The following is a 26,749-nucleotide window of genomic DNA, read 5'->3' as shown; positions in this document are numbered from 1 at the left end:
TGTGGTTGAAAGCCCTCCGTTTCGGACTCTACTCTTTCTTCAGCATTTCCCTCCAACCTCTCTCCCTCTCTTCCATACACAGTGCTTCTTTTTTTCGTTCGCAAATAGTAAATTTGAGGGAGTGCAAAGACGAAGATTGCCGGCTTGGTTTTCTTTTTTTTGCCTCTTTCAGCTCTCCCCCCCCCCCCTCACTTGTCTCTCTTTCCAGACTTCTATTTTAACTCCACTGTCGGACAGCGGACTCCTGCTCGACCCAGCTCTATCATTAGGCCCTGTTTCCCGAGGATTGTCCCATTTCCTTTGTCTATCATGTTTCTTGTCGCCAAATCATCCCTTTGAGAAGACAGTTTTGCACAGGCAGGAAGTCCTTTTTCCTGGAAAAAAACATATGCAATTTACTTGCCGTCACCCTTATGTGCTTTTCATTTGTTTATTCGCATTTTAAAATACTATTAATGATTTACTTAGTACTGTTGAACCCGTCAGGGTAAGTATTAAGTTGGGTTTTATTTTGATATTTAATTTTATTGCTACTTCCATCAATGAAATCCCTAGAGCTCTCCATCTTCGGTCATGTTGATTTCATAGAATTTTACTCGGCATGATTAAATTTGAAATAATTTAGTCCGTAAGGGGCGTACATCTATTTTATTAACATGAAATGGAAAATGCTTACATTGATGGAAAACTTCGAGAACGTGGAATTAAGTTATCTTTGATCAATTCTGACTATTTTATTTATTTATTCATCAACTTCCCCGTAAACAGCACATAGAGGCCTTCACTACGAAGGATTGACGAAGCACAGCATAAACATCCATGCCCTGGATAGGGACCACCTACCCTGGCGGATTCGAACCCGCGACCTACGGTTTGGCAGGCGAGGACTTTACCCCAACGCCGCCGAGGCCGGCGGAACGAGTAAAAATTACTGCATAAACTGTTGGGCCTAAATATATCTCATATTTCAGGTACAAAATGAAATTTATAATTTTTTAAAAGTCTCTATTTCGCACTGTGCAAAAAAGTATGATCAAAGGAAGTGGTACCTAGCAAATAAATCGAGTGAGACTATAAATAACATTATTTTAGTTATGCAGTTGCAATTTCAGAATGCCTATCAATTGGAATTAGATTTAATGGAGGTTCAATGTTACCTTTACCCTGTTAATTAAATTCTGCCTCCATGTATTTGTGAATAAACCTCTAACAAATATCTCTCTCATAGCCTCAATAAAATCTTTTGATGTTTTCCTAATTCAATTCGTACAATTAAACTTAGAGAAATTCATTAAGCGTATTTTTCCGGTGTAAGCGATAGATTACGGAAAACATAATCACAATATTGTGTCATCAAGGCCTCAATTACTTGCTATACTCATTGATATTCCAATTACTACATATCCATTTTTTCTCCTTTATAATCTTTCAGTTATGAGGACCATTCATCTTTTCGCTGCCATCGTATTTTTCTCTTTAATTATCTTCGTATTTAGGTTTTGTTTTAAAATTATACGAAGCTAATTTTGCCTAAATGTCCATTAATCGTCCTATCTTACGGTAATTGTACAATGTGCATAATTAAGTTAAACCATCAACATTACAATTGGTTTGGTTTTATTACTCAAAGCATGACACTTCTAAGCATTTTACAAATCTAATGATAATACGACGAAAATATTTGATTTTGAGTGAGCCAAGGCCGTTGTTATTCGATTAAATGCTCCTGCTGAAGTTGCTTTTGAATAAGGATGTTACTAAAATTAATTTAGCTTTATTTGCATCATCAAGAGTTTCTAATATCATGATACAACCACGTATATTTTTCGAGAATAATGAGGTCAATATCAAAATATAGATGCTAATAATGGTAGAATAAATTATTACAATATTTCGCTGAACTCATCGAAAAATTCCTCCGTTCTCCATGGTTTCAGGGGCATTCCTACATAATATAGTGGTTTGTGCTAGCCGAGTGTCTGCTCTGCGTGAATCAAAATGAAGTTTCTTCTATGCGAGCGTGCAGTTCACTCTTCATTAGTCATACAATTCCAAAGAGAATTGTATAAAACGCGAAAACGTTCCAGATTAACTTTGAATTGTTTCATTTTTCATCCGTGAAATATAAATAACGTGGCCATATTTCACCCGATCGGAACGGCCCGAGGACTAATTGCGACGTGATGGGACTTAAATGATAATCACAATTCAATGACGCTTTTGACAGATGTCACAGCAAACAAAGCTACGATTTTTCCCTCGCTTTTGACACCGCAATTTAACCCCCACCTCCCTTCGCTTTACCCACCCCCAACCCCCCACCTCCCCCAGCCTGCGTTATATTCCTCCACGCTTTGCGTTCCCTCGATTTCCCTCACTGTTTCCTCTCTCTCATCATCCCTATTCCTCTCTCTCTCTCTCTCTCTCTCTTCCGCTGGAAGCTGCACTAATTAATGACCTCGATTCCCAGGGTTAGGTCACCGACGCCCCCTTCTCCTTCCTCCTCCCCCCTCCTATCGTCCGTTCGTTTCCCCTGAGCCAACACCGCGCCCGCCGCCCGACCTTAACCCCACCGGTATCGCGGTGCGGCGCGGCGGGCACTGGGGAGCGCGCTCGCAATATAACCTTTCGTCGGCTTCGCGCTTTATAGCGTCCGAGCGCGGAAGGGTTGCTCGAGTGAATTGGCTCTAGAAGCGGAGGAAAAAGGGTTGATTTGGGGAACGGACGAGTTTTCAGCGTAAACGGGAGGTGAGGAATAGGGAGAAAAGATAGACAGCAGTGTCGTCCGCATGGGAGCCTAGATGAGGCTCGAAGAATTAAAAAAAAAACTTTCCTCTCCCGTGATCAGTGGGGGAGTCTCCCATGAATGGGAGGTGGTGCATACATTCAGTTAGTAGTACCGCTAAAGTGGTGCTGTGCATGCCGCAGTACAGGTGTCTATCGCGCGATAAAGTTAGAAGAGGGAATGCCTGACTGGCTCCGCGTGAAGGGTATCCGCTCTGCACCTTCTGAATTTTTTTTCACCAACAATACCCTAGGGTGCTCCGTAGTTGGAACAGTTCCTGGTACTTGATCACCGTGAAATGTATTATTGTCCCTTTCAATCTTTTAAGCAGTCATTAATCCACCCGCAACAGAGCACGCTGTGCTTTGCTTCTCTGATCTTCCAACTGTGTCAATCATGTCTTTATGAAGTGTTCATAATTAATCTTGGTATACAAGAGGAAAAACTTTATTGTTTTCGAAAATGCAGTTATATTTAACGGCATGTAATTAATTTTTGCAAAGGCTGATCTTCATATTTAAAGCCAAATTCCTTAGCACTAGCCAGTAAAAAAGAGACACGTATAATATGAAATGTGAAAATGAATCATTGGTTTTTTCCCTCTGGCTGTCCTTTCTTACGGTATCCAAGTGGATACTATTTTCAACGGTCCTGGTTCTTGTTTACTGTATAAATAGTTCATATCCGTTATATCTTTTAACTAGTCAGTAAACCGCGTTTGAACGAACGATCTGCGATTTTCTCTTAATCTCCCAACTGGCTAAATCATGTATTTAATTTAATTTTACATTATAAACTTGATAAAGCTTTACATGCGAACAGAAAAACGTGAAATTTTGATTGCTAAAAAAATCATTTTTATTTTACCAAAAATCTTTTATGCCCTGTAAAGGTTTTTTTAATCTTTAAAACCAAATTCCACTTTAGCCAACATAAAAGTGATATGAAAAGTGATAAATACTAAAAGTAATTGTTCCTTAGCTCCTTCTCACTCTTTTCTTTACGGACTGTAATGTTGGGTTCTTTATAGTTGCAACTGTTCTTAGAGATTGATTACTGTTTAACTAATTTTAATCTTCCTCTTAACGGTTGTTCGATGGACCACACTACGATTTTCTTTTTTGACCGTCCAACTATATTGCCCAGATTTTTTCCAAGATGCGGTAGTTTCGGAAAACCTCCTTTCACAATGTCATTTTTATTCGCCATAAAGCGATAGTTTACTTTACATGTTAGATATAACTATAAATACCTACCTAGCTATAAATACCTTGTTATAAACCAATGGAAAACGGATTTGTAAAATATAAAATAATTTGATCAATTACTGTTATCTACTCTACTATTGTTTCAAGTATTTATTCATTTTTATATTAAATAAGGGATGGATGCAGTAGCTTCTGCCGATATTTTCATTGATGGCAGGTGAGGGAATCTCCCTTTTTTGCGTACCTTAGCTCAAAAAATTATTAGATTACTTGTATTATATTTTGTGTGGAAATCCAGTTGATTGTGAATATCAGTTTGACCTCATGCCTGCTTACATCATTGCAGCTGTAAGATCAGACCAATTTACGAATTACATCAGGTGCATCGTATGATAAATATAATAATGGAAAGGGAAATAATAGTTTTTGAAAAGGCCATTATCATGTACCCAGTGGTCATCGATGTGCGCCAAAGAATCCAATCGATTACTAACACCATTTCCACTTGAAAGCGTACAATTTGTGTCACAAATTATCAATGAAGCTAAGTGCTTATATATCAGTCTTACATTATTAGTTAAATTCATTGCATGGCGTGTACGCGTTGAAATTTTCTTTTTTTGTGGCAATAATGTGTCTCTCAGCGGGTGGTGGCATGCAAGTGATATTGGACGATGTTTATGGCTATCATGCCCCGCGCTTGTAAACTTCATCACCGTAGAGTGCCAGAATTCCTGAAGTATATGCCCTGCGGGAATGTTCTGTCATAAATTCACTTGAGAAACTAGAGGCGAGTTTTGATGTAAACTGCCGCACGAGGAAAATATACGGCCCTTCAGTCCCTCAAATGCAAGCCATGCAAAAGCGCTCGTTTACCTCGCTCTCTTTCTTTATCTAGTCCTCCTCTCCTTCGATGGTGTGGGCGCGTTTTGCTGAATTGGGAATTTTCCAAGAGGACGAACCTCAAAACGTGTGTTACGTGCGTGGTGAAGGAAGGAACGTGAAGCGCCTGCTCTGCGTCCCCTTCACTGTGACGTTTGGGAGCTGAAGGCAAGGTGGGGAAGCTGCCAAGTCGGAAGACCGCATGCGATAAACAGGAGAAATATTGAGAGGCAACCTCTTTGACTGATGCCATGTATGACTTACCATTTACCGCTTGCATATTATCTTTGTGAATGAAATGTCTCTTTATTGTCATCGGAGCTCAGCGCTGACCACATCTGGATTCGTTTTTGCGGAATTCAAACTAATTAACTTGATTCATGCGGGCAAATATTTCTCTAAGTATAGCACATAAAAGTTTAAAAGGCTTATTTATATAAAGTTTGGTAAACTACGTATTCTTTTTAGCGATATTGAGTAAAGTACTAGATTCGTATGGCTACCTAAATATAGTTATTGAGTACGCTAAAAAATCATTTAAAGTGTGATGCTGTGAGTAGTCTTTTTTCCCTTTCCTTTAAACTATTACCACTTATCCATATATTAGGAGGAACTACAAATTGCCCTATTACCTCGAACTAATACCATATAATGAGTGTAAGTATGATTCTTTAGAAAAGACTCCGTTACATTTCCATTGACTTATTCACAATCAGTCGTTATATCTTTGATGTTTCTTTTTAATACGTCATGGCCACTCATAATTCTACTTTGAAGAAATATTTCACTTTTTCTGGATCCAAGTTACTTCGGTACCGACTTTACCTTTTGAATTCGAGTCATGTTCCACTACCTGTGAAACGTTGGTAATATCTCCATATTTAGTCCATATGTAGTGCTCAAATTGGTCAATCCTCGTATACCTTTCGGGATGCATTAGAATTCAAAATTCATATATTTAATATTGCCAAGTTGTCACGTCAGCAATCACCTATTGGCATTTGGAATTCCTCCAACTACTTCCTGCCAACGATATAATTTCCATTGCATTTAATGCAGCTGCATTTTCATAGTAATTGATTCCGTCTCTTTCCAACTGGATTAAGTTCCTTGCACTTATGCTGTACTTGTTTTTCCTTTTTAAATCCGTAGTGCGCACTCTCCCTTGATCTCTTCATTGAAAACTCGAGAGCCCGCACCATTCGACCCTTCGAGGGACCCCCGCCCCCCTCCTCCTTTTCCACCCCTGAATTATCGGCGGGATGCCCTCGTCACCTCTCCACTTCCTCATTACCGACTTCCCGCATTACGACGTCCATATATTTTCATTGAGCTATCAGATATTTGATATGCCGTCATTCCTTCCGATCGAAGCTCTATACTTTTATCCATTTCCCGGGTGTAATACGCGTCGATGTCGTAAAAAATGAATTCAAGCATAGCTTACGAATCGACTGCTTTTTGGAAAAAGGCAAGCTATATTATTGATCGTAGAATTGAAAAGTACTACGAGTTGCATCTTCTAAGGCGTATACTGGTTTGCTGTGCTCCATGTGCGGATTCCGAAAAAATAGATCCTGCGAAACACAGCTCGCGCTCTTTCTTCACGACGTTATAAAATCTGGTGAATCGAAAAGACAAGTTGACGCACTATTTCTAGATTTTGAGAAAGCTTTCGACACTGTACCTCACAACAAACTTTTATACAAATTACAGTCATGCGGATTAAACGAAACAGTTGTAAACTGGATACGCGACTTCCTCAGAGATCGTAAACAAAAAGTAGTTCTTGACGGAATTAGCTCTGATGTTGTAAAAGTTACATCAGGTGTTCCACAAGGAAGCGTAATCGGCCCCCTGTTGTTCATTATATACATTAACGATCTCTGCTCCCGCATTAGCAGTAAAATGCGTTTATTTGCTGACGACGCTGTCATCTATCGCGAAATTAGTGACCACTCTGACTATGGAAATCTATCATCGGACTTAAACAACGTTCATTTGTGGAGTCAAGAGTGGGGACTCGAACTTAATCTGAGCAAATGCATGGCGGTACATTTTTTGCGGAATTCGTCCAACACTAACAATGTTTATGCAGTGGATGGCATTAACATAAAGGCAACAGACGAAGTGAAGTACCTGGGAGTTACGATAACCTCGAACCTCACGTGGGGAACACATGTAAAGAATATTTGCGGCATAGCCCTGAAGAAATTAGGATTCGTCAAGCGTATTGTGGGAAGATTTTCGGATGAGAAAGTAAAAGAAAGGTGCTATTTCGCTCTCGTCCGACCGCACCTTGAATATGCAGCGAGTGTATGGGATCCAGTGCAGAAAGACTTAATCCGCGAGCTGAATAAGATACAAAGGAAGGCTGCGCGTTTCGTCAAAAACCGCTACGGGCGTACAGACAGTGTTACCCAGATGTTAAGCGAATTAGGCTGGGAGCCGTTGGAGACTCGGAGGCTGCGCGCTAGGCTTAGATTGCTTGAACAATTAAGAATGGATATCTTTAAGAGGAACACAGAGAACATAATCTTAGAGCCACACTATATTTCCAGGTCCGACAGAAGCGATAAATTAAGAGAGATTTTTTGCCGAACGGATAGATATCAGAATTCGTTATTCCCCCGAACAATAAAGGACTTTAATGAACGCTTGTCCCAACGTCGTTAGAGAACTTCTTTTTTTTTTTTAAATAGCTGTAAACGGCTGGTGTCCTAACACCCCCTACCACACGCCTTTTAGGCGGCTTGCGGGGTATTATGTAGATGTAGATATCTGGTTGCTAGATTTTTAGACGTCAAGAAATTCTTTTTCCGTAAATCAAAGAGTTAGGAATATTTTAAGCTGGTCAGATTTAGTGACAAATATTAAATTTTTAAAGACTGAATAAAGCCATCAAAGATAGATTTTGGGACAAGAAGTTTTAAGGTCAGAATTTCCAACTAATGCGTTCCGTTTAAGTCGAGAAGTGGGCGTTTTGATTTTTCTCAAATATAGTGCGCATGGTTTTACTTGGCTTGGATGTAGCAAAGTAAAACCTTATGCGCTATAATATACATATGATCATTTTTACGCTGAATAATAAAAAAGTGTTTTATACGTTGGATGTTGGGATTCCTTCACTTTAACACGCCTACCATTGATTATAATTTTTTGCCCCCCTGCTTGCGTATTCTTGCTCAATTCGAGATAGAATCTTTGTCGGGGCCGTCTGGAGACCTATCCACGACATGAGTCAATCCCTAAATTTAGCTGCCACCCTCATAAGTGTTTATTCACCTCGCTACCAGCCCCGCCCTGGTTGCTACTTGCACCATCCTTCTCACCTCCGATGAACGCACCTACAGCGTCCCACCTTCCTCCCCTCTCCCCAGCGACCACGGGGAGGACAAACTCATTACTCGATGTTGATCCCCTGTAGGCAAACACACGGCATTTGAACGCGAATATGCGTCTCCGCGTATGTTTGTTCCCATCCATCATTGCTCGCCTTCCTCCCCCCTTCCCCATTCTCCCTGTTCACGCGTTTTGAAAATCGCTTTCCTCTGTCGCAGCCAATAATTTCACCTCGTCTCCCCTAGAGCTATACACTCATTCAAGCGTGGCTTCATGTGTTTTGCTCAAATATCACCGGCTTAATTTATTTGCAATCATTCAGATCATCTCATCCACGGCCCGCTGTAGTGAACCAAACCTTTCGTGGGAAAGCAGTTACAAAATGTTTGCTGTTATCATGATTTAAATATAATTTTATTGATAAATTCATGGATTAACTTTTTTTATACTCATTCGTTCAAAAGGGTTCTTTTATTCTTGCTGGTGTGAAATCCTCGGTTTAACTTGCCGGCTGGAAGGTTCTTACGACATTTTTAGGTCCCATCAGTTTGCTTATTTTTTAAATATTTATTTTCTAAAAAACCGGTATCTTAAAATTTTAGCTGAAATTTTTAATTGTGATCAATTTATACAAGCTAGATATCATGAGCTTTAAAAAACTATCATGTCCGGTTTGCGAATAGATTTTTTAGAAAATCAAAGTGAAGGGCATTTTCACCATATGACTGAGGTAAACTGACGACAGCCTTTCAGTTATTAGGATTTAAATCAGAAAAAGTGGCGTTCCTGTATTATTTTATTAATTTTCAAAATAATTTCACTGTATAGAAATGACTATTGGAAGCCTTTTGATGGGAGCAGATTATAATATTATACTTATGGCGTGCAAAAGCTCTTGTGACCCAATAAATTATTTATGCTTGTTTTGCGTTTGGCATTACCCGCTTTATCATTAGAATGGCATTGGAATGTGACCATATCCTGACTCTCAAAAGTATGGAAGCCTGAGGCATTTTATTTTTCATATATTTACAATATCATGCCATTTTATAATGAAGTCCTTGTACTGAATTGATTTCAGTTTAAAGCAAGTTCATAATTGTTTAATGGCGATTTTTATACACATATAAGTTACATTCTAGCTCTTTTTTTCATTTCATTATTTTCAAAACTTCACTTTTTCTTATTTATTCTTTAACTTTTCCTTCTCCATGTTAGAAATAATAGTTCTTTAATGTATTGAAAATGTACTTTTAGGCCCTTCGATAGCCATCCAAGCTTAGGAACTGTACACTAGTGTTTGCTGATTTCAGCAATGGCAGGAGGACGGTTTTGCTGTTTTGACATTCTGTGATCGAGATAAAAGTTGTGCTCCGGAGAAAGGACGAGGTAAAAGGCTGCGCCAGACTGAAATCACGCCCTCCCTCTACCCCAAAAGCAGTTACCTCACATTTCCGTCTCGTAAGAACTTACCATCGAGGATCAAGTTCACCGATGGGGCTCAATCCTCGTCACGTTTGCAGAGGGAAACAGAGAATCGTCGAGTGCTTCTTCCGTTCGTGCCAGGTAAACAAGGGAAGCTACAGTGAAAGGTAGACCTGCGTGCTCTATCTCCTGTCCATCTCGATCCTTGCGGTCCTCTGGTAAACGCGAAAATGGACTGAGTGGAGGCAAGTTATGCCAACATAGGTAAGCAGGAACGAGATGACCAAAACCCGCAAGTCCGTTAGTGAAAATATCTTTGAAAATATGACTTATAGAATCGTGGTAACCTTAGTATCACCAAGTAATTTCAGATATTGCCTGAAATATGGATTATGTTATAGTGCCTTCATGCTGGTATATTACTAGTTGATGGTCAAAAAGTGATTCTGAATTTAACGCATAAATATGCGCATGGAGATAACTTTTTAGAAACATAATGGGCTAATAGCATTGACGGAATCGGGAATTAGTATTAATAAGTATTAGTATTAAAGGAAAGAATATGCAAGGGTGGAGGACAAAAAAAGGGGAATTTTAAAGAGAGATACCCAAAATAATAGGTCTTGAAAATGTTTGGAGAGTAGAGAAAACTTGCACTAGGAATAAGAAGAATGGTAGCTGAAATAATATAATGAAATGACCTGGCATGGAATGAATGTAGAATGAAAGAAAAAGTCTTATTTGTATGAAGGAAGGCAGGAGTTATGGATTTACCGAAGAATTAAATCGGGAGAGTTTCTAAGTTAAATGGTAAAATTAGCCGGAGTATATATTTAATTAATTGTAGTCTCACTCTCAGAATTGAAGAATGAATTGTAACATTTACTTCCATTGTTTATAATGAACTGAAACTATCTAAAATTGAAGGAATATCCTACATGATAACTTTTATTTCAAAATTGTATTACCATTTCGATTATTCTTTTATGCTGTTCACACTAACCACGTCATGATGCCATATAATCAGCCTGGATGGAAGATTACCACAAAAAGTTATGGAACACGAATAAATTAGAGGGGGTATGGGGAATAATAACTTTAATGCGACTTTTACGAAATAAAGTGAGGAACAACGTATAGTTCCCCACGCTGTTCTTCAACGAAATCAGTGTTGCTCTCCCACTCCATCCCAATCCATTTCTCTCCGATATAAAAAGATCCTTTCACTTCTCTCCATCACTGGGAGAGACTTGCCTATCGGCCCGTCAATTAATTAGGAGCCAATGAGAGCAACCTCTATAGGGACCCTTTACGCCGATCGGTCATTCACCATATAGATATACCCGCCCTCGTTCCATTTCTTATCCGATACCGTTCGCTCACCCTCCCGGGAAACATCTTCTGGAACTGTGTGGGAGTTGAGTAGGTGTGGGATCGGGGGAAAAACTTCTCATATCCTTTTTCTTCCCACCACTAATCCGTCCCTTAGCACATACTCTTTCTCTGAATTCCTGTCTCACGGCGTTGCCTCGAAGGTTCGCCTGCCGGCTTCCTCTCTCAAGGGAGAGAAAGAGCATAACCTCTCCACTCTGCTTCCCTCCCTTTCATCGCCTCCTCTTTCACCGGCATTCACGTCTGATCAGCCTCAACCACACACGTACTCTCTTCCCTCTGCTTCTCAAACTACTCCTCAGTCATTCTCCTCCTCTATCTCGACTCACGCCGTCTGCTCTCAAGGCGGTTTCGCAAAACTCTTAAGCACTTTTCTCCGCCCTTGACTTTTACCTTTCTCCTTCTTACCTTTCCGCCTTTACCTTTCTCTTTCTCCTGGGATAATTATGCATGTGGAATCTTTTTTTATTAAGTGAAGCTTAATTATTATGTTGTTCTCAAAGGATATTATTCTATTGTAATGCTTCATCTAAAAGTTTTTGTTCCTCATTCGTTAATCTTCTAAGATTATAAAAGTCTTTTTTCTTCTCTTTCTAACCCTGGTGCGTAAATTGTAGTGTTTTAAGCTCCCAATTTAAGAAAAAGAAAGGTTCAAGAAGGAAGCCATTTTTTTGTTTTTGACAATGAGCTATTCATGTTTGTCTCCGCTCAATTCTCGATGCCAGGTAAAATAACTTTCGGAATCGATTTATATGGAACTACGAGTATTTGAAACACGCTGGTGCCATATTTCTTTTTCAATTTTTGCCTACTTCTTTAATCCAGCTCTACAAATATAAACTTCATTTACTTAATGTTAATATTTTTTGTGTTTCATTCAATATAATTTATGTTATGATGCAAGTAAAAGGTTTGCTACGAGAACAAAAGTCATGATTTTTATCCTTACCCCGTTTGTCATAAATATATATTTTTCGACTCTTAATTCGTCGCCGCTCTTCTATTTTCATGCCTCTTCTACTTTACCCCTTATTCCTCACAATCCGGTCTGCGTCTCTCCGTTGCTTTCCCTCGCCTCCAATCCCTCTCCTTTTCTGCCAGCTTCTCTAATCTAAAATCCAATAAGACAATTTCCCAAGGAGCAATTTCCACGCTACTACGGATTCCACCTTCCCTTACTTCTGCCTCGCCTCCCCTTGACTCAACTTGTCCTCCGCGCTGGAGCTCCCTCTCCGTCTTACTTCAGAGCACAAATCTTTCCGTTCCTCCTTGTTTACTTTTGTCATTTATTTCCCTTCTCTCGGATTTTCGCAATCGCGCTCGGCACCGACAAAAATCACCATGTGTCCATCGTATGGCCATTCATCAATTTCTTCACCTTTCCACCTCTCGCTCAATCGATCAATCAATCAATATAGATATCCCTTTTTTTCCCTCACACACACGCACCAACATATACCCAGCTTTCCCTCCGTATTGGAGCAGAATGAGTGATAGAAATGTATCCACTTTAGCGCGTTGTAGGAGGCGGAAGGCTGCGTTGGATTGGGGATAGGTATCGGGGACCTCTCACGACCTCGCCGGGAAAACCACGCCTGCCCATCCCTCCTCCGACAGCTGCGGCACCAACTGTGTTCTCTCCTCTCCTTCCAGCTTTCTCATTATCCAATTCTGTTTCCTCTTTCCCCCCTCCGCCAGCGTTGAGAAAGCTCCCCCATAAAGGAGGGAAAAACTTACTCGTCCTAATAAAGAGAAATAAGACGGGACGATGAGGGTGTGCGTTTTTGGGGATGAGGGGAGGGACAGGGTATCAGGGCAGGAGATGTGTACGGGGGCGTTTTGGGCTCGAGGTTTGCCGAGAGGGGGACCATGGGGTAACCGAAGCGAAAATTGTATTTTAGAGCTTGTTCCATTCTTCAAGATGAGAGGGGGGATGAAGGATTGATGCTATCCCTAGGGCACGGCTTCCTTCAAAAGAATGCATTCTCTTTCAAATTTACGACTGAGATTTTCGCATATGAGTTCTGAGACACATTTATTGATTATTTTTTGCAAGAATTCGAGATTTGGAGACTAATTTCACGGAAATTATTTTGGATTGTGCTATAATATTAAGTCATACTCCTATCCTGTTGGAAATTTTCCTTTATTTCGGATAATAGATTTTCTTTATATGAATAAATGCTTCAACTGAACATAAAATCCTAAGGGTGTAGCACTGAAAGCTTAAGCATAGATTCGCATAGCGAGGACAGAGGTGATGCTCACGGCTGTTATTGGTCCAAAAAATGTATTCCCATTATGCCTGTATATATTTTAAACCTAGGCATGTACGTATTAAAAATTGTGCATGATATGATATGGATAGTGGGTAAAATAAAAAAAATCCCTATATACAAAGCCCATAGACGGCTGGAAATAAGAATAGGTCCAATTTTAATCGTCCTTCATCCTTGAGAAATTTATAGAGCGATGAGCTTCAATCTTCAATAGAGCATGCAGCGACTCAATAACAATCCAGCAGATATCTTACCCGGCGCTTGAAAATAAATATTTCATCAACGAGAATCGGAGACAACGCAATGATTACTGAAACCTGAAAGGATCCTTATATTTATGGTATTTAAGTTGGGTTGCATGTTATATTTTTCAACTCAGCCTATTCGTTTAAACACTAAGGCAAACATTTTAAAATAAATCTGTTGAATTAGTGACTTTAATATATTTGTTTACTGTTGTTCTCGGTAATTGTTTTTACGAAAAGACATGTTTGAAAAAAAGGAAAGAAGAAGTGGGAAGTTACTGTAGAAATGCAAGCTAACTGTCATTAACTCTTTGCCAAAAATAGAAAAACAAATGAAATCGTACTTGTTGCTCTCAAGAAGAGCACTACGTCGCATAATTTTACGGTCGAGTCTAATATCTTTGCATATGGCACGATAGCGGCAGTCTCTAGCAGCTGATTGTTTCTGGAAAACCTCCTTCCTCATTGCGCTGGTAGGCAGCGCTGTGGGCGTGGCGGAGATTAATTGAGACGGGAGGGGGAGGAGGGCGACGGTTGGTCTGCGAGAGCTTTATGCAGGGAGGAAGTGGGGGAGGGGGAAAGATGAAGGAAAGGAGGGGGGTGGAAGGGGAATGCTGAGATTACTGTCGTCTTCATCTTGCGTTCATTAAAGTGATTGCCTCTCGAAACGATTTGGCAACTTGCTTTTATTCCGTGAGATTCCTTCTCTTTATGAGATAAATATAGATTATGAGGAATGCCTTCCCTTTTTGATAAGACAATTTTCGTTAAAATAAGGGAAGGAAGAGTGGTGGGGAGACTCGAGGAGGGAGAAGTGTGAAATTAAGCTTCGTCTCTGCTCCCTCCTTTTCCACTTCCCTCTGTCCCTCTGCCGGAATTAAAATGATTTGAAAATCTTTGTGCTCGAATTTCATGGACGACAGAGGATGGGTCCTTATTCAGTTTGTTTTATAATTCCCAGCTCCCCTCAACTGCGGCTCGTCCCCGCTTAGTCCTCCCCCTCCCTTTCCTATTTGCTGAATCTCTCGAGGTCGTCAGAGATAGGTTCACCATAGGAGAGATTAAATAGCGTTTCAAATTAACTGATTTCGGAAGAAGAGTTTCATTATCTAATTTCTACCATCTCCTGACGAGATTTTTGTGCTCGTATTATCATAGTGAAAACTGTTGCTCTAACTTTTATTGAAAATAGGAAATAGTCATTCATTAAAACATCAGATGAATAGATGTGTTTCCATTTCCGAATTAATTTTCTTGTGAAATTAGGAGAGATGGTATTTTAATAACCACGGGAACATGAAGAATATTCAGAAATAAATAAATAAGAATTGCGAACTTATTGATAGTCAACCTAAGTCTTCACTTACTTAGGCCTTTGGAATTGGTTATTTTATGCATTCGCTTTATGATACTTGCGCTATCGACCATCCATCTATAATATCCACAAGCTAAGTATTTTCTTCCAAGAAAGTATTCTATGCCGTCTCGATGGGATTACACTTTGCCCTTAACGAGCATGCTATTAACACATTACCGCAGTTTATTTATCTACGGAGGGAATTTTATTTTATATATACATTGTTTAGTATTTTTACTATTTTTCACTTGACCTGTTTGAAGTTTTATTGGTAAACATAAGTTGCTTCAAAGGAAAACTTCAAATTCACCGAACCATTGTCATGATACTTAATAATTTTATGAATGTTATTTTAGTCAGCATCAAAACTGGCATTTGTTACTCTTTAAAGCCTTCGCCTCTCGGATTTTTCCGGAATTTTTACCCTACTTATCACTTTCAAACTTATTTGTGTTCATATTTGGTTAAAATTAATTCTCGTAATTTTCTATCCTTAATCAATGAGAACCACGCAGTATGGTTTGAAAATACCCAATTTAGCGTTTCTTGCATCCCATTACGTAAATTATTGAAATTATTCTTGAAACGTTCATTGTCGCTCTTTAAAATATATTTTCTCAAGCTACGTCTGCGGCTTCAAATAGCTAAACAGTGGCCAGTTGCACATTGAATTTACTCTTTTTTTTGCATCTCCTTGGTGTCTTCCCATTACCATTAGAATAGATGATTTTCATCTTGAGTATCGCTATAACTCGTATTCACCTGTAGAGTAGAACCATTGCTTTTTGACAACCACTCTTTTGTGGGAAATCTGAGGTTCGACTGTGCTTCCCATGCGAGGTACCACGAGCACCGCCCGCGAACTTGAAGCCCACTCTCCCTCGTGACGTGCCCTTGGTCGTCGTCTCACACTTCACCTCAGACGCCTGTTCCGTGCGTCGTCGGTATTGGAGGAGGAGACGGCTAAGACAGAGAGAGAGAGAGAGACATCCCTTTTGACGGCTGGGATTTTCGAGGCGACTGAGCCGATGTGTTCGCTCGAGAGCGGTAGCGTGTACACGCGAGTGTGGGTGGGACGGAAACTGGTGCTTAGGCGAGAGGAAAAGGGACGCCGCCGAGGGGGTTGGTACCCATTGAATCGGAGACGAAGCCACCTCCTGAGATCCTGGAAACCCTCAAATCAAGTTAAGGCCCAAGGCGCCTACGTTACGACTGATCCGCAGGTATTTGTGATTTGATTCTTTTGACCGATTTAGTTCAGATTCAGAATCAAGGTTATTACTGGAGTAACAGTTTTCGCAGAAGGTACTGCAAGTAACTCAAATGCGTAGTCCAATAATGCTGATATTTTCACAAATTATTTGATGTTATACAATGTTCAATATGAGGGAAACTAGTCATAGAATCCCATAACGGTATTATGTAACATTATTTTAAGTCGATTGAGGTAATAAATACCAGCGAACCTACTACGCTTTGTTCACTAAATTCAAACCAAATCTCATGCGGTAACGCACTACTTTATATACTCTAGTCCATTTATTTTCAACTAATCATATATCGCAATATTTTAAGTTTTTTTTTAAGGAAATAACGCTATTCCTATTTTTAATTTTCCATAATATACTTTATGGTGCGAAATCAAAGTCCTATGATGCCTTGCTAATAAAGTTTGCCAATTTCTGTGTCTGTATTATGGGCAATTCAGATGATTTACCTCTGTAAGATATGGGTTTATACCCTTAATCCTCTATTTTGGAGCACTGATCGACTAATGAAAGATAAAAATATAGCCGAACGTGCAGTAGAGATCTCAAGACATTATATTGACATGCAAGAATACTTATTTGCCTATTGCGCTATCTTTTCGTCAAGTAGTCGCACTTTAAATATGAAAAAATGAAAACTGCTCATGCACTTCGTTTTTCATCCATGAAATTGAACCAAAAAATTAGATCTTGATGAAACGGACGAAAAGAAATGCCTCTTTGAGTTCGTGTAAAAGTATCTTTTAACACTAATTCGTTATTCAATATCGTTAATTATTGCAAGTCTGCTCTCATTTTGATCATTAAAGATTCATGAACTGGAAACCAATTCAGTTTATTATTCCGGATGCATTTATGAATTAATTGAAATGGACCCATCGATTGCATATTGGTGTGCAAAATTAATTGGATTATCGCATGTCACGGGGATGCTTGTTAATTCGAGGAAATTTCATTAAACCAAGCAGACTCTCTTACGCTCTCTTTGATCGTATCGGCATTGCTGCAAAACCTTTGGTCAACTTCTGATAATCTCTTCTGTTACCGGTACGATTATCTGCATACATCCCTATTTGAAATCGATGCTGTGGAAATATCTCAGATGTGCCTTTAATCCTAAATTCCAAGAATTTTACTCATTAATCATAAAAGAGGAATTATATTGATAAATTGTAATTGCCTCCGAAAGAGCACTATCCGCATCTACATCGAACTCAATTATTAAATTCATTTCTAACACGCCACCAAAATCTATATTTGTTGCGACACCTAAATGCCAAAATATGGTCATGCCGTCGATATGAGTGTGCCCTTTGCATACTTACAATAGATTGGCTTTTCAATGAAGTAGTTGAAGTATTACCATATTACCTTTGTGGACTCTTTCTCGTTCGAAATATTGGTTGTACAGCAAAAAGGTAATTTCCATTGTATATTCATGCTTAAAATGAGTTTTTAGAGGCAGGGATTTAATTATTTTTTACCATTTCAAATTATTTGCCTATGAGTACATGGGCTTTTCTTCCGCCAACGAAATTAGTGATGAAATGATGTGCATGAGACTTACCTATGAAACCTTCCGTGTGTTATCCAATCAAAGACAAGAATAAAGTGGAGGAACGGAATAAATCGTATCCAAACATGTTATTACCACTTTTTTTGAGTAAAATGAATATATGTGAGACTACGCTCTCGGATGAATAAATAAATATGAGTGAAATTATACTCTGCTTCCCCTTTTTGGAAATGGGTAACTCTGGGGGAAGCAAGTGCCGGGTATAATAAATGTATCAATCAAAATATTTTCTATTTTTAATAGTGATTTGGTAGGAAAAATTGATGTTTCTTCGAAAAATAACAATTATTTAAATGATATCTGATTTTTAATTTTTATGTTCTCAGCGATACGTTTTTTTATGATTTTTAGTTTATTTAGTGTTCAGGTTTTCAACGAAGGGAAGAAGGCCCTTCACTATTCCTCTTTATTCCTCTTAGAGACACTGCAAATTTGATAGTGAATACGAAAAACTAAAGAAGATGTTCGCAATGGTTTTTATTTTCAATATTTTATTGCCGCACATTCATGATCATTGAATGCTTGATTAAATATTTAAAGAATTCAAGCAATCATAATTTAACAAACCATGACGAAAACTACATTTATACTTATTTCGATTGGTCATGCATGAAAGCGTAGTTTTCAGGTGTTTTGGTGTTAAAAATTAATCCATTGCTCGGGTATCGTTTTCGATGTATCAAGTAATCGTCTCTTTATCAAGTTTTATTGTTAAATCAAAGTTATCTGAGTTTATTCCCAAAAGAGTTGTTCACATGAGTTAATGTTTTACATTCAGGGTTAGCTGAATGCCCATTTAGTGTGTTTAATGGACTTTAAGAAACGCGGCTGCTTTCCGAGGTCAATTGAGGGAAAAACACATCTTAACCTTATTATCATGTTTGCTCTCATTTGATTTATTCTCGCTCGTGTGATTTAATAATAATTTGCCTTTTTCCATCTCTATCTCAAAAGAACCTCAAGAACACTGAAAAGGTGTGTTTTGCTCGAGCAAAGTTGTTTATTTATCCATTGGGATACATATCAATCAACGATATTGACACCTAAAATGAAATAAATAATGGAATGCATGGCACTGAAAATATTTTTTAATCGCATGTAAAATATGCATGCAAGAATTAATCTTCGAGACAGTGGTGGAATATGATCCTCAAAACAATGTTGATTTGACCAGATTAATTATACAGATATTGGTCGCCCAAAATTGGCCAAGGTATCGATGCTTTCTTTCAAAGCATGTCATTCATGGCGAGCAGAAGGCAGAGATTGAAAACTAAATCGGTGGAAATATATGTTAAGCACCACACCTTCAGTAAACTAAATAAATGTGAGATTAAATCGTTGGAAGGTGGAAAAAAAATTGGTTACTGGGTCCCGCAAAAGGTTCTTGCTTGTGTTTATAAGCATAACACTTTTGTGTTCCTATCCAGTGAGCGTAAGCCCACCACGGCGTGCTATGTATATTGGGGGATGGAACCGGATCGGCCGTTAGATCAAGAGTGACCGCGGCCCCGGGTTTATTTTTTGGGCGTTAAAGTGCCGTGACCTCCGCCGCTAGGAGTGCACACACGGCCGAACGACAATTTTTCCTCCCCACCAACGGCCCTTGTGTTTCTGTGGTATGTTCGTTGCCCCCATGTCTGTTTCCCTTCCCCTCCGCCGTTTGCCGGCTGGGCGTGGCGCGGCGGCGGAGAGCAGCACACTCGGGGAAAACTGTCGACTGACCTTTGGCCTTTCTCTTCAACAGGGGAATGCAGGGCGGCGCTAGGCATGGAGGAAGGGCGAATCCCGGACGAGGCCATCACGGCGAGTTCCTCCTTTGACGCCAAATCGGTGGGCCCGCAGAATGCAAGGTAAACAAACTCAAGATTGGGTAAAATTGCCCGCGTTGTTCTACCTTTCCGTCTCCATTCCTTTTCCAGTCCAATCCTTTTCCTTTCTAACATTTTTCTGTTTCCTATCGGTAACTTTGTCTCTTATCCCTCAGGATGGTTCTTGTTCATTCAGGCTAAATTAATTTATCACCAAAATCGTCTCCTGTATTTCGAGATAAAAGCTGTCCACTTTGATCGCGGAACGCAAGGCTGGTTGTTTTTCATGAAGTTTGATTTGCTTATAACTTACGTAACCATCTTAAAATTACCGAGGCGAGGTTAGACTCCTTTCGAAGTTTGCTCTTATCTTAAATAATAAAATTTTATCTCAGTATTCTACATAAGCAAGCTTTTTATTATTCACATGCAAGAAAATTTTGGCATCGGTGTGCTCAATTAACACTGATAATTTTACGTTAATGGTATCAGTGCTAAACAAAGAATATGCCAAAAAAACACAAAGAAAAACAAATTGATCGGGAATGATTCGTCCCATTAAAATATCAATGTGACTTTTAAACACACCTTCCTTTCAAGTTAAGTCTTCCTTTAAATTTCAAGTTAAGTGAATAATTCTATCATTTTGGAGGCTTTTTATCAAGTACTGAGAATATACATCTTTCACCGACGTTATTCAATAGGTATTGAACCGCTTCCGCATCTTAATCAAACAAAATGCATCAGTGATTTTATTTTGGAATAAAAAAAAATAACACACCCTGAATGGAGCAACTAAAAATATTTCCTTCTGAAGGGAAAAAGAAACGCATAAGTAAACGTAACATTACAGAAAAAACATCATCTATACGGCATTTATTTTGGAAATAGCTTTTGGAGGGATCAGAATATCTTCAGCTGCAAGTTAACTTGTTATATCACTCCTCATAATTTATTGCTTAGAGTACAGTTGGGCCATGGTTATGTGAATTTCGCTGGTTTAATCAGATCGTCGCAGGAACATTTTCCGCTCTATTTCTTGGGAAATAACCTGATTAAAATAATTTCTTGCAGTTTTAGCTAATTACTATTCGTTCTTAACTATTAATATGGAAAAATTGATGCGGTGGTAAATACATCTACTGTAACGTATCGCCAAACTCTCACGGGAGGTAGCATATTATACACACAGTAGCCAACTTAATATGCCCAAAAAAAATTATTTAGCGAAATTTGAGTCCTCAAATGCATCTATTTGAGGCAATTGACTTTTCTCATTTAGCAACATGGTTATGTTTTAGGATAGAAATAGGAAGTTATCTCTTAACAAAAATATATGATGATGCCGATTACCTCCTACATGATACGTGCGTTTGTGGAACGACAAGCACAAGCATGGACTTTAATGAAAACAGAGAACGAGTCGGAAAGGTAAGGAAGTAAAGCAAAGTGTTATCTCTTTTGATATTCGCCAACGCTAATGAATTCTAAAGATTAATTGAAGAAAGATACGCACGAAGGCCGGCTCTGTGATGGAGAACAAGGTTGACTTATTTTTATTCGCCTGAGTTCATACATGTAACCTTTTTTCAAGGGCAACTTTGGATAGAAGTGACTGTATGGAATATATTACAAAGGAGGAGGAAAGGAGAGTAAATGACGAAGGGAAAATATAAAAGAAATTGAAGGGTGGCTGCGGTAGAGAGGGAGAATGTTTGGGAGAATAAAAGAGAGAGTCTCTCTTATTTAACTCTTTAGGGCAACGCGCGTATTCGTTCCCACGGTTCTCTCACCCGGTCACACGCTCATTATAATTTCTTCAAGCTTTTCATTCTTCATTGTTTTCCAGTCTTTCTTGTTATAATTTTATTTAGAATTTTCTTACTGTTTCAGCTTTACAAATCTCGCAAACGTAAACAAAAATATATTCTTTGATAAATAAGCCAAAATGTACAAATGTTGCCCCTTATAATGAATCGTCACGACCTATTTGCTATTTATTCTGACTGTACTCGTGGGCAACCTCGATCCTAATCATTCTATTAATGCTGTATCCTTCTATTTACTTTTTCTTTTTATCTGAGATAACTCCGTCTACGAAAAACTATTTTAATATCTAAGAAAGTAGATAACCAAAGATATCTATTAAATTCCAATGTTCAATCATCTCAAGTTTAATCGAGGCTAGAAACAAGCGAAACATAGTAGAGATGCTTCGTTAAAATTCTGTTATATGAGTTGGTAATAATAATTGTAATGACCATATCCATGTTATGACGTCATTAAAGTCATATCAGGTATCTATAATAATTATAATTTTACTATGGGTTAGTTCTTGGTTGGTTATTAAATTTCTTAATGACTTATTTTCTATAATTATAAATATTAGAAAACCAATAGTATCACTCACAGTTGGTCAAGGCTCAGACTAACTGTGAGTGAATATTCGTTTCAAATTATAGTCCTCTCATAGAACCCGTTTACCGTGTTACATAAAAAGCTAGCTCTAAAACGTAACTGGAATCGGGGGTGCTAAAAGAAAGTCCTTCATTGCTAAATGCGACGTTTTTTCGAAAATGAATGGATAGAAACACAGAATAAACATGCGTGTACTCCCCGCATCTTCAAAAATGTTTTATATATGTATAAGGGCTAAGAGGTAGGAGTCGTGCTCCGTCGTTAAGAGGAGAACTCCGTGAGAGTAAAACGAGGAGCTTTTCTTTCCTCACGCGGTCTCAAAAACCAGCCAGGAACGAGGAAAATTCCGCATTTGGGGACAGGAGGGGAAGAAAGGGGTACGCAGGAGAGAGGAGAGAGATGCTGGTAGAAGGCGTGTAGCGGGAAAGGGTGGGCAAGAAGCTCAGTGTCTCTGTCCTTGTGCGCGCTCGTATGTTTTCTGCAAGGTGGCTTTCAAAGCTTCAAGGAAGTGGGAATAAAAGATGGGAGCGACTTGTGCATTAGTCGCGCGGGGCACGGTTAGGCTTACGCGTCTCGTTTGTCACTCGCCTCGTTCGGGCTCCTTAAAAATTCTCCCGCCTTCCCCCCGGTGTATGGCTCGCGGTTGATTTTTCTCTCTCTCCCTCTCTCTATTTTATTCTCGAGCATTACGTCCAATTCTGCAGCTGCGCGAACTTTTGCATTCCCATGCACTTAGGCAGGAACACACTCGGAGGGTGCACTTCGTTTAATTGCGCGCACTCGTTTATCGCACGGAGGGAACAAGTGTCGCCTTTCACGCTCTCGGCCCGCATTATTTTCCCCAATTACTCCCGTTGATTCGTGCGCGAATCTACATGCTTTTTTCCATGTCTATTTGCTATATTTCTCACTCAGTGTGCTTCAATGGGCTTGAATATTTTATCCAACCTAATTCCATGCAGGCAGTGGAATTATTTGAAAACACCTATGACATAATGTAAAATCACGAGGGTGAAAATTACTTTTTGCAATCGTAAATGCATTTTGATTACCACTCGAGGCTGCCTTCTCCCGAAATATACCTATTTTAGTTCGTTTCACGTGGCATTACAATGTAGAAATGCATAATATTTCTTGTCATTTTTAAGTAATTCATCTTATCTTGCTTACATTTTCGAAAATTCCAAAAAATCTCCTATTTTCTTAAGTGATTCATATGGATTGATTTTGTTAGTTATTAATTTTATATGGTTAAATTATCTGGAAAAATAAATTGAAGCCAGTATTTTTAGAACTATGAGTTATTCAATATGTATTACTTCTCCTTTGATTCACACTAGAGTAAGTTTGGAGAATCGTATTTCTCCGACGAAAATTCATGAACACTGATGTTGATGGCATTTATCATTTTAAGGAATTGGTTTAGTGAAGTATCGGTTTTCTTGGAATATTATTCTGAAGAGCCACTTTGAATGGTTAAATCTTCTATTTGTATTTCTACCCAAATAATATTGCAAATGGGGCTGAGAACTTCAAGTAACAAATTAGTGTCATTTGTGACCCTGAAGTATTTATCTTTCCCGATGTTTAAAACTTTACCTTTAACCTAATATGATAGCTCACATTTCCGAAAGTCATCGCAAAAATGTCTTGGAATTGTTAACATTTCTAGTATTTAATGTATGAGGGACTTATATTCGTGTAGACAGCCATTCGGACAGCCATCTATGGAGCAAGAAATCAGTAATCATATAGGTAGTTCCTTATTCGAATGATGGCGTCAAGAATCAGCAGGAAAGTTTGCTTTTGGAAAATTCTTCTGACTTTTTGAATTTCTTCCTAGAAAAACACCGTTGAAAATGAAATTCTTCCGAGCCCACGGTGGTGTCTTTCTGTCGCTTGAAGCAGCGCCTCCGCCATGCGTCTACCTTATCGGGGGAAGCGGTCATATCTGCCCACGTGCATTATCCGCTCTCCGCCGTCCCCTTTAAAACTCGTATTTCACTCGGTGCGACCAGCCATCGTCGCCTCACGACTCTCCCTCGCCGCCCCTTTGCCACCTCGGCAGGAGGAGGCGCTTTCTCCGCAAGACGCGACGGATTCTTGCCGCGTAGAGGCGTGAGGAATGGAACGAATTTGCACCACTTGAAGAAAAAAGTGGGCAAAGTTTCTCATTTACGAAAAATTGATGATCAGGGTTATTTGCTAACCATTGACGTACCAATTTAACTTAGAATTTATATAAAAACTTTTTGCAAAGCATGGTATCTAACATATGACTTTGTGGAAAATAAATTTTTGCATCTTTTGGTCCTTTTTATCAGAGATTATCTAGTGCTAATGGTGATATCTTTTACTTGATTCCTACAATTTGTCCTCAATAAATTCCGCCATCTAACATTATTTTCTTTTTGCTTACATCCTGTCGTATTTGCAATGTATGGTTCAAATTCCAGCTAAAATTATCATTGGGAATACATTTTTTCAATAACCATCTGCAACGAATGATCTGGTTTTGATTAAAAATATTGATTTAATGCCTTTGGTGATAGATTTTGGACATTTTTACAGAGAATACGTATGATAATGTTATATTTCTCAAGATTTATGTGGCAATTGTTTATCACACGTGAATTTTACTGTCAAGAAGTTGATGAAAGTATTATAAAATTTGACTGTGGGAAAAAATGGGAGACAAGAATATGATTGTGACCTTTTACTTCTTCAATAAATAGTTTTTAAAGATTTCATCATTTTATCGAAAATACCTGGTAATTTTGATGCATAATGAAACTATATGTGACAAACAAATGCTTCTTCATACTGAGGCTTCCTTTCCTTAAAGTGTGGTTGGTGTCAGGATCTGGATGCGGCACCGACTCCTCTTACTCCCCACTGCCTTTCCCTCCTGACCCTCGCCTCCCACAGCCGGGGGCCGCAGCTGACGCCGCAAATCGTTTCCTGCTGCGGGGCGAGGGGGTGGATTTTTTGAACGATAGGAAGAAGGCGTGTGATGCGGCACGGGAGACCAGAACGAGGATGAGGATATTTTCCTCCGAGGTGCGGGGAGTGGTTTTCTGGCTGCCAGGCGGAGGCCGAGGGTCGGGAAGAACCTCGGGCGGTGGGGATGGGGGAGGCGGGCTTATGCGGTGGGGTACACAATGGTAAGGGGCGGGAGTGATAAACCGCGAGGGAGAAGAATGGGGGAATTTTCTTGAGGGGGAGAAGTATGATGGAGTTATGTATATTTATGCATATGCGTGTGTGCGTCTGGAGGATGGAAGATGATACCCTTGTTGTGCCGCGGAAGAAAAGAAATCCTGCTTGAGAGAGAGCACACGCTCCAAGAAAACATGTCGAAGGCTTCAATAAAGTCCCCGGTTAGATCAATATTACGAACTAGGGAGATAGTTATTGGCTGCTTTGCTGTGAAGAAATACATCCAGTCCTCTTCTTTCCTTCGTGATAATTTGGACCCTACTTATCGTGAGTTTGTGGTTCGTGGTTTAAAGTTGCATCGTTTCGAGATTATTAATTTTACTATTTATATCTTTAAGTAAAATATAACTCACCCCTATTTTCATTCTTTCTTAGTGTATTTTACTGCTGTACAAATGAAACTCTTTCTATATATTTCGTATTTTGATAACTTACTCTTTATCGTATTAAGTTAACGTATCAAAGTGATTTAACACAAGGAAAATATCACTTGACACACTGTATTTTCATCTTAATCTTAATATACATTCACTTCAAGATGGCTTTCTGACTAACCATCCCTTATTTATCTCTCATCACCATAGACACCACCACCATCAAATCAGCAAAAAGAAATCAAAATAAAAACAAAAATGCTCACAGGCAAATAAAACAAAGAACAAATGAACTCAAGAAAAGAAAACAAACTAATCATATACAAAAGTGATTTCAGTCATAAATACACATACATCAAAGTTACCTATATCAATCTGATTTTGACGTTTTACTTCCGTCAGTCGGTTGAATTTATGTTTCACCTTAGATATTTATGGCATATCTTTTCAATTCCTTTGAGCTAGCGAGCATTTTCAATTTGAAAGAAGTTCACATATACTGTGTCATACAGTTTTCTCCCAATGGCACTGTAACACTTTTCTAAGATTATTGCGTAATATGGGCTACAATGCGTTTGTATTATCCATTGATGTGCTTCTTAAAATTCTTGTCACGTTTGCGTGACTTCGAACTTTTGACTTGATTCCCAGCGATGTTATTTGTATTTCATAATGTTGAGATAGATAATAATAAAGACTACAATTAGCTGCTTTTAGCCCCCTTTGAACTCTTTTTTGACGATATAACTGTTAAAATATGGCAATCGTGACATTGCCACCTTTTGGTACATGCTTGGAGCCATCTATAACCTCTAAAAGTATTCGAAATCCTAGGAGATATAACTCACAAGCAAAAGTGATTGCGAGGTAATGAAAAATATCAGATTAAATCTGGGATGCCAGTTTTGTTTTAGGGTGAATCAGGGGTTGTTTTGTTTCTAGGGAGAGTAGAAACGGGGCATTAGTGTCAATTATCTTGGTAGAAGTGAAAAAATAAGACTGAGCGAGGGGAAAATGAAACTCTAGAGGGGATTGTGCAGGAGTAATGGGAGGCTGGGCAAAGAGGGACGAGAGCGTAGCGCATGGGGGAGATGAAAACGTGTTCCGCGTCTTGTGGGACTCGGGGAGAAAGAAACTTGGCAAAGAGGGTGGCGGGAGGTATAACAAG

At 39.0% G+C, this 26,749-nt stretch overlaps 1 protein-coding gene across 3 annotated transcripts in view; it reads left to right on the top strand.

The window, feature by feature from the left end:
• Window positions 1-26,749, top strand: part of LOC124159516 (discoidin domain-containing receptor 2-like) — a 562,201-nt gene that overhangs the window by 240,427 nt on the left and 295,025 nt on the right. For all 3 annotated transcript variants that reach the window (XM_046535396.1, XM_046535380.1, XM_046535387.1), the window contains exon 3: window positions 19,507-19,612. In XM_046535396.1, the coding sequence (XP_046391352.1) occupies window positions 19,507-19,612 (106 nt within the window). The remainder of the gene's footprint in view (window positions 1-19,506; window positions 19,613-26,749) is intronic.

The sequence above is a fragment of the Ischnura elegans genome, chromosome 1 (assembly GCF_921293095.1).
Source record: "Ischnura elegans chromosome 1, ioIscEleg1.1, whole genome shotgun sequence".
NCBI lineage: Eukaryota > Metazoa > Arthropoda > Insecta > Odonata > Coenagrionidae > Ischnura > Ischnura elegans.
Note: the sequence above shows the minus strand (reverse complement) of the source record. Positions and strands in the feature narration are given on the sequence as shown.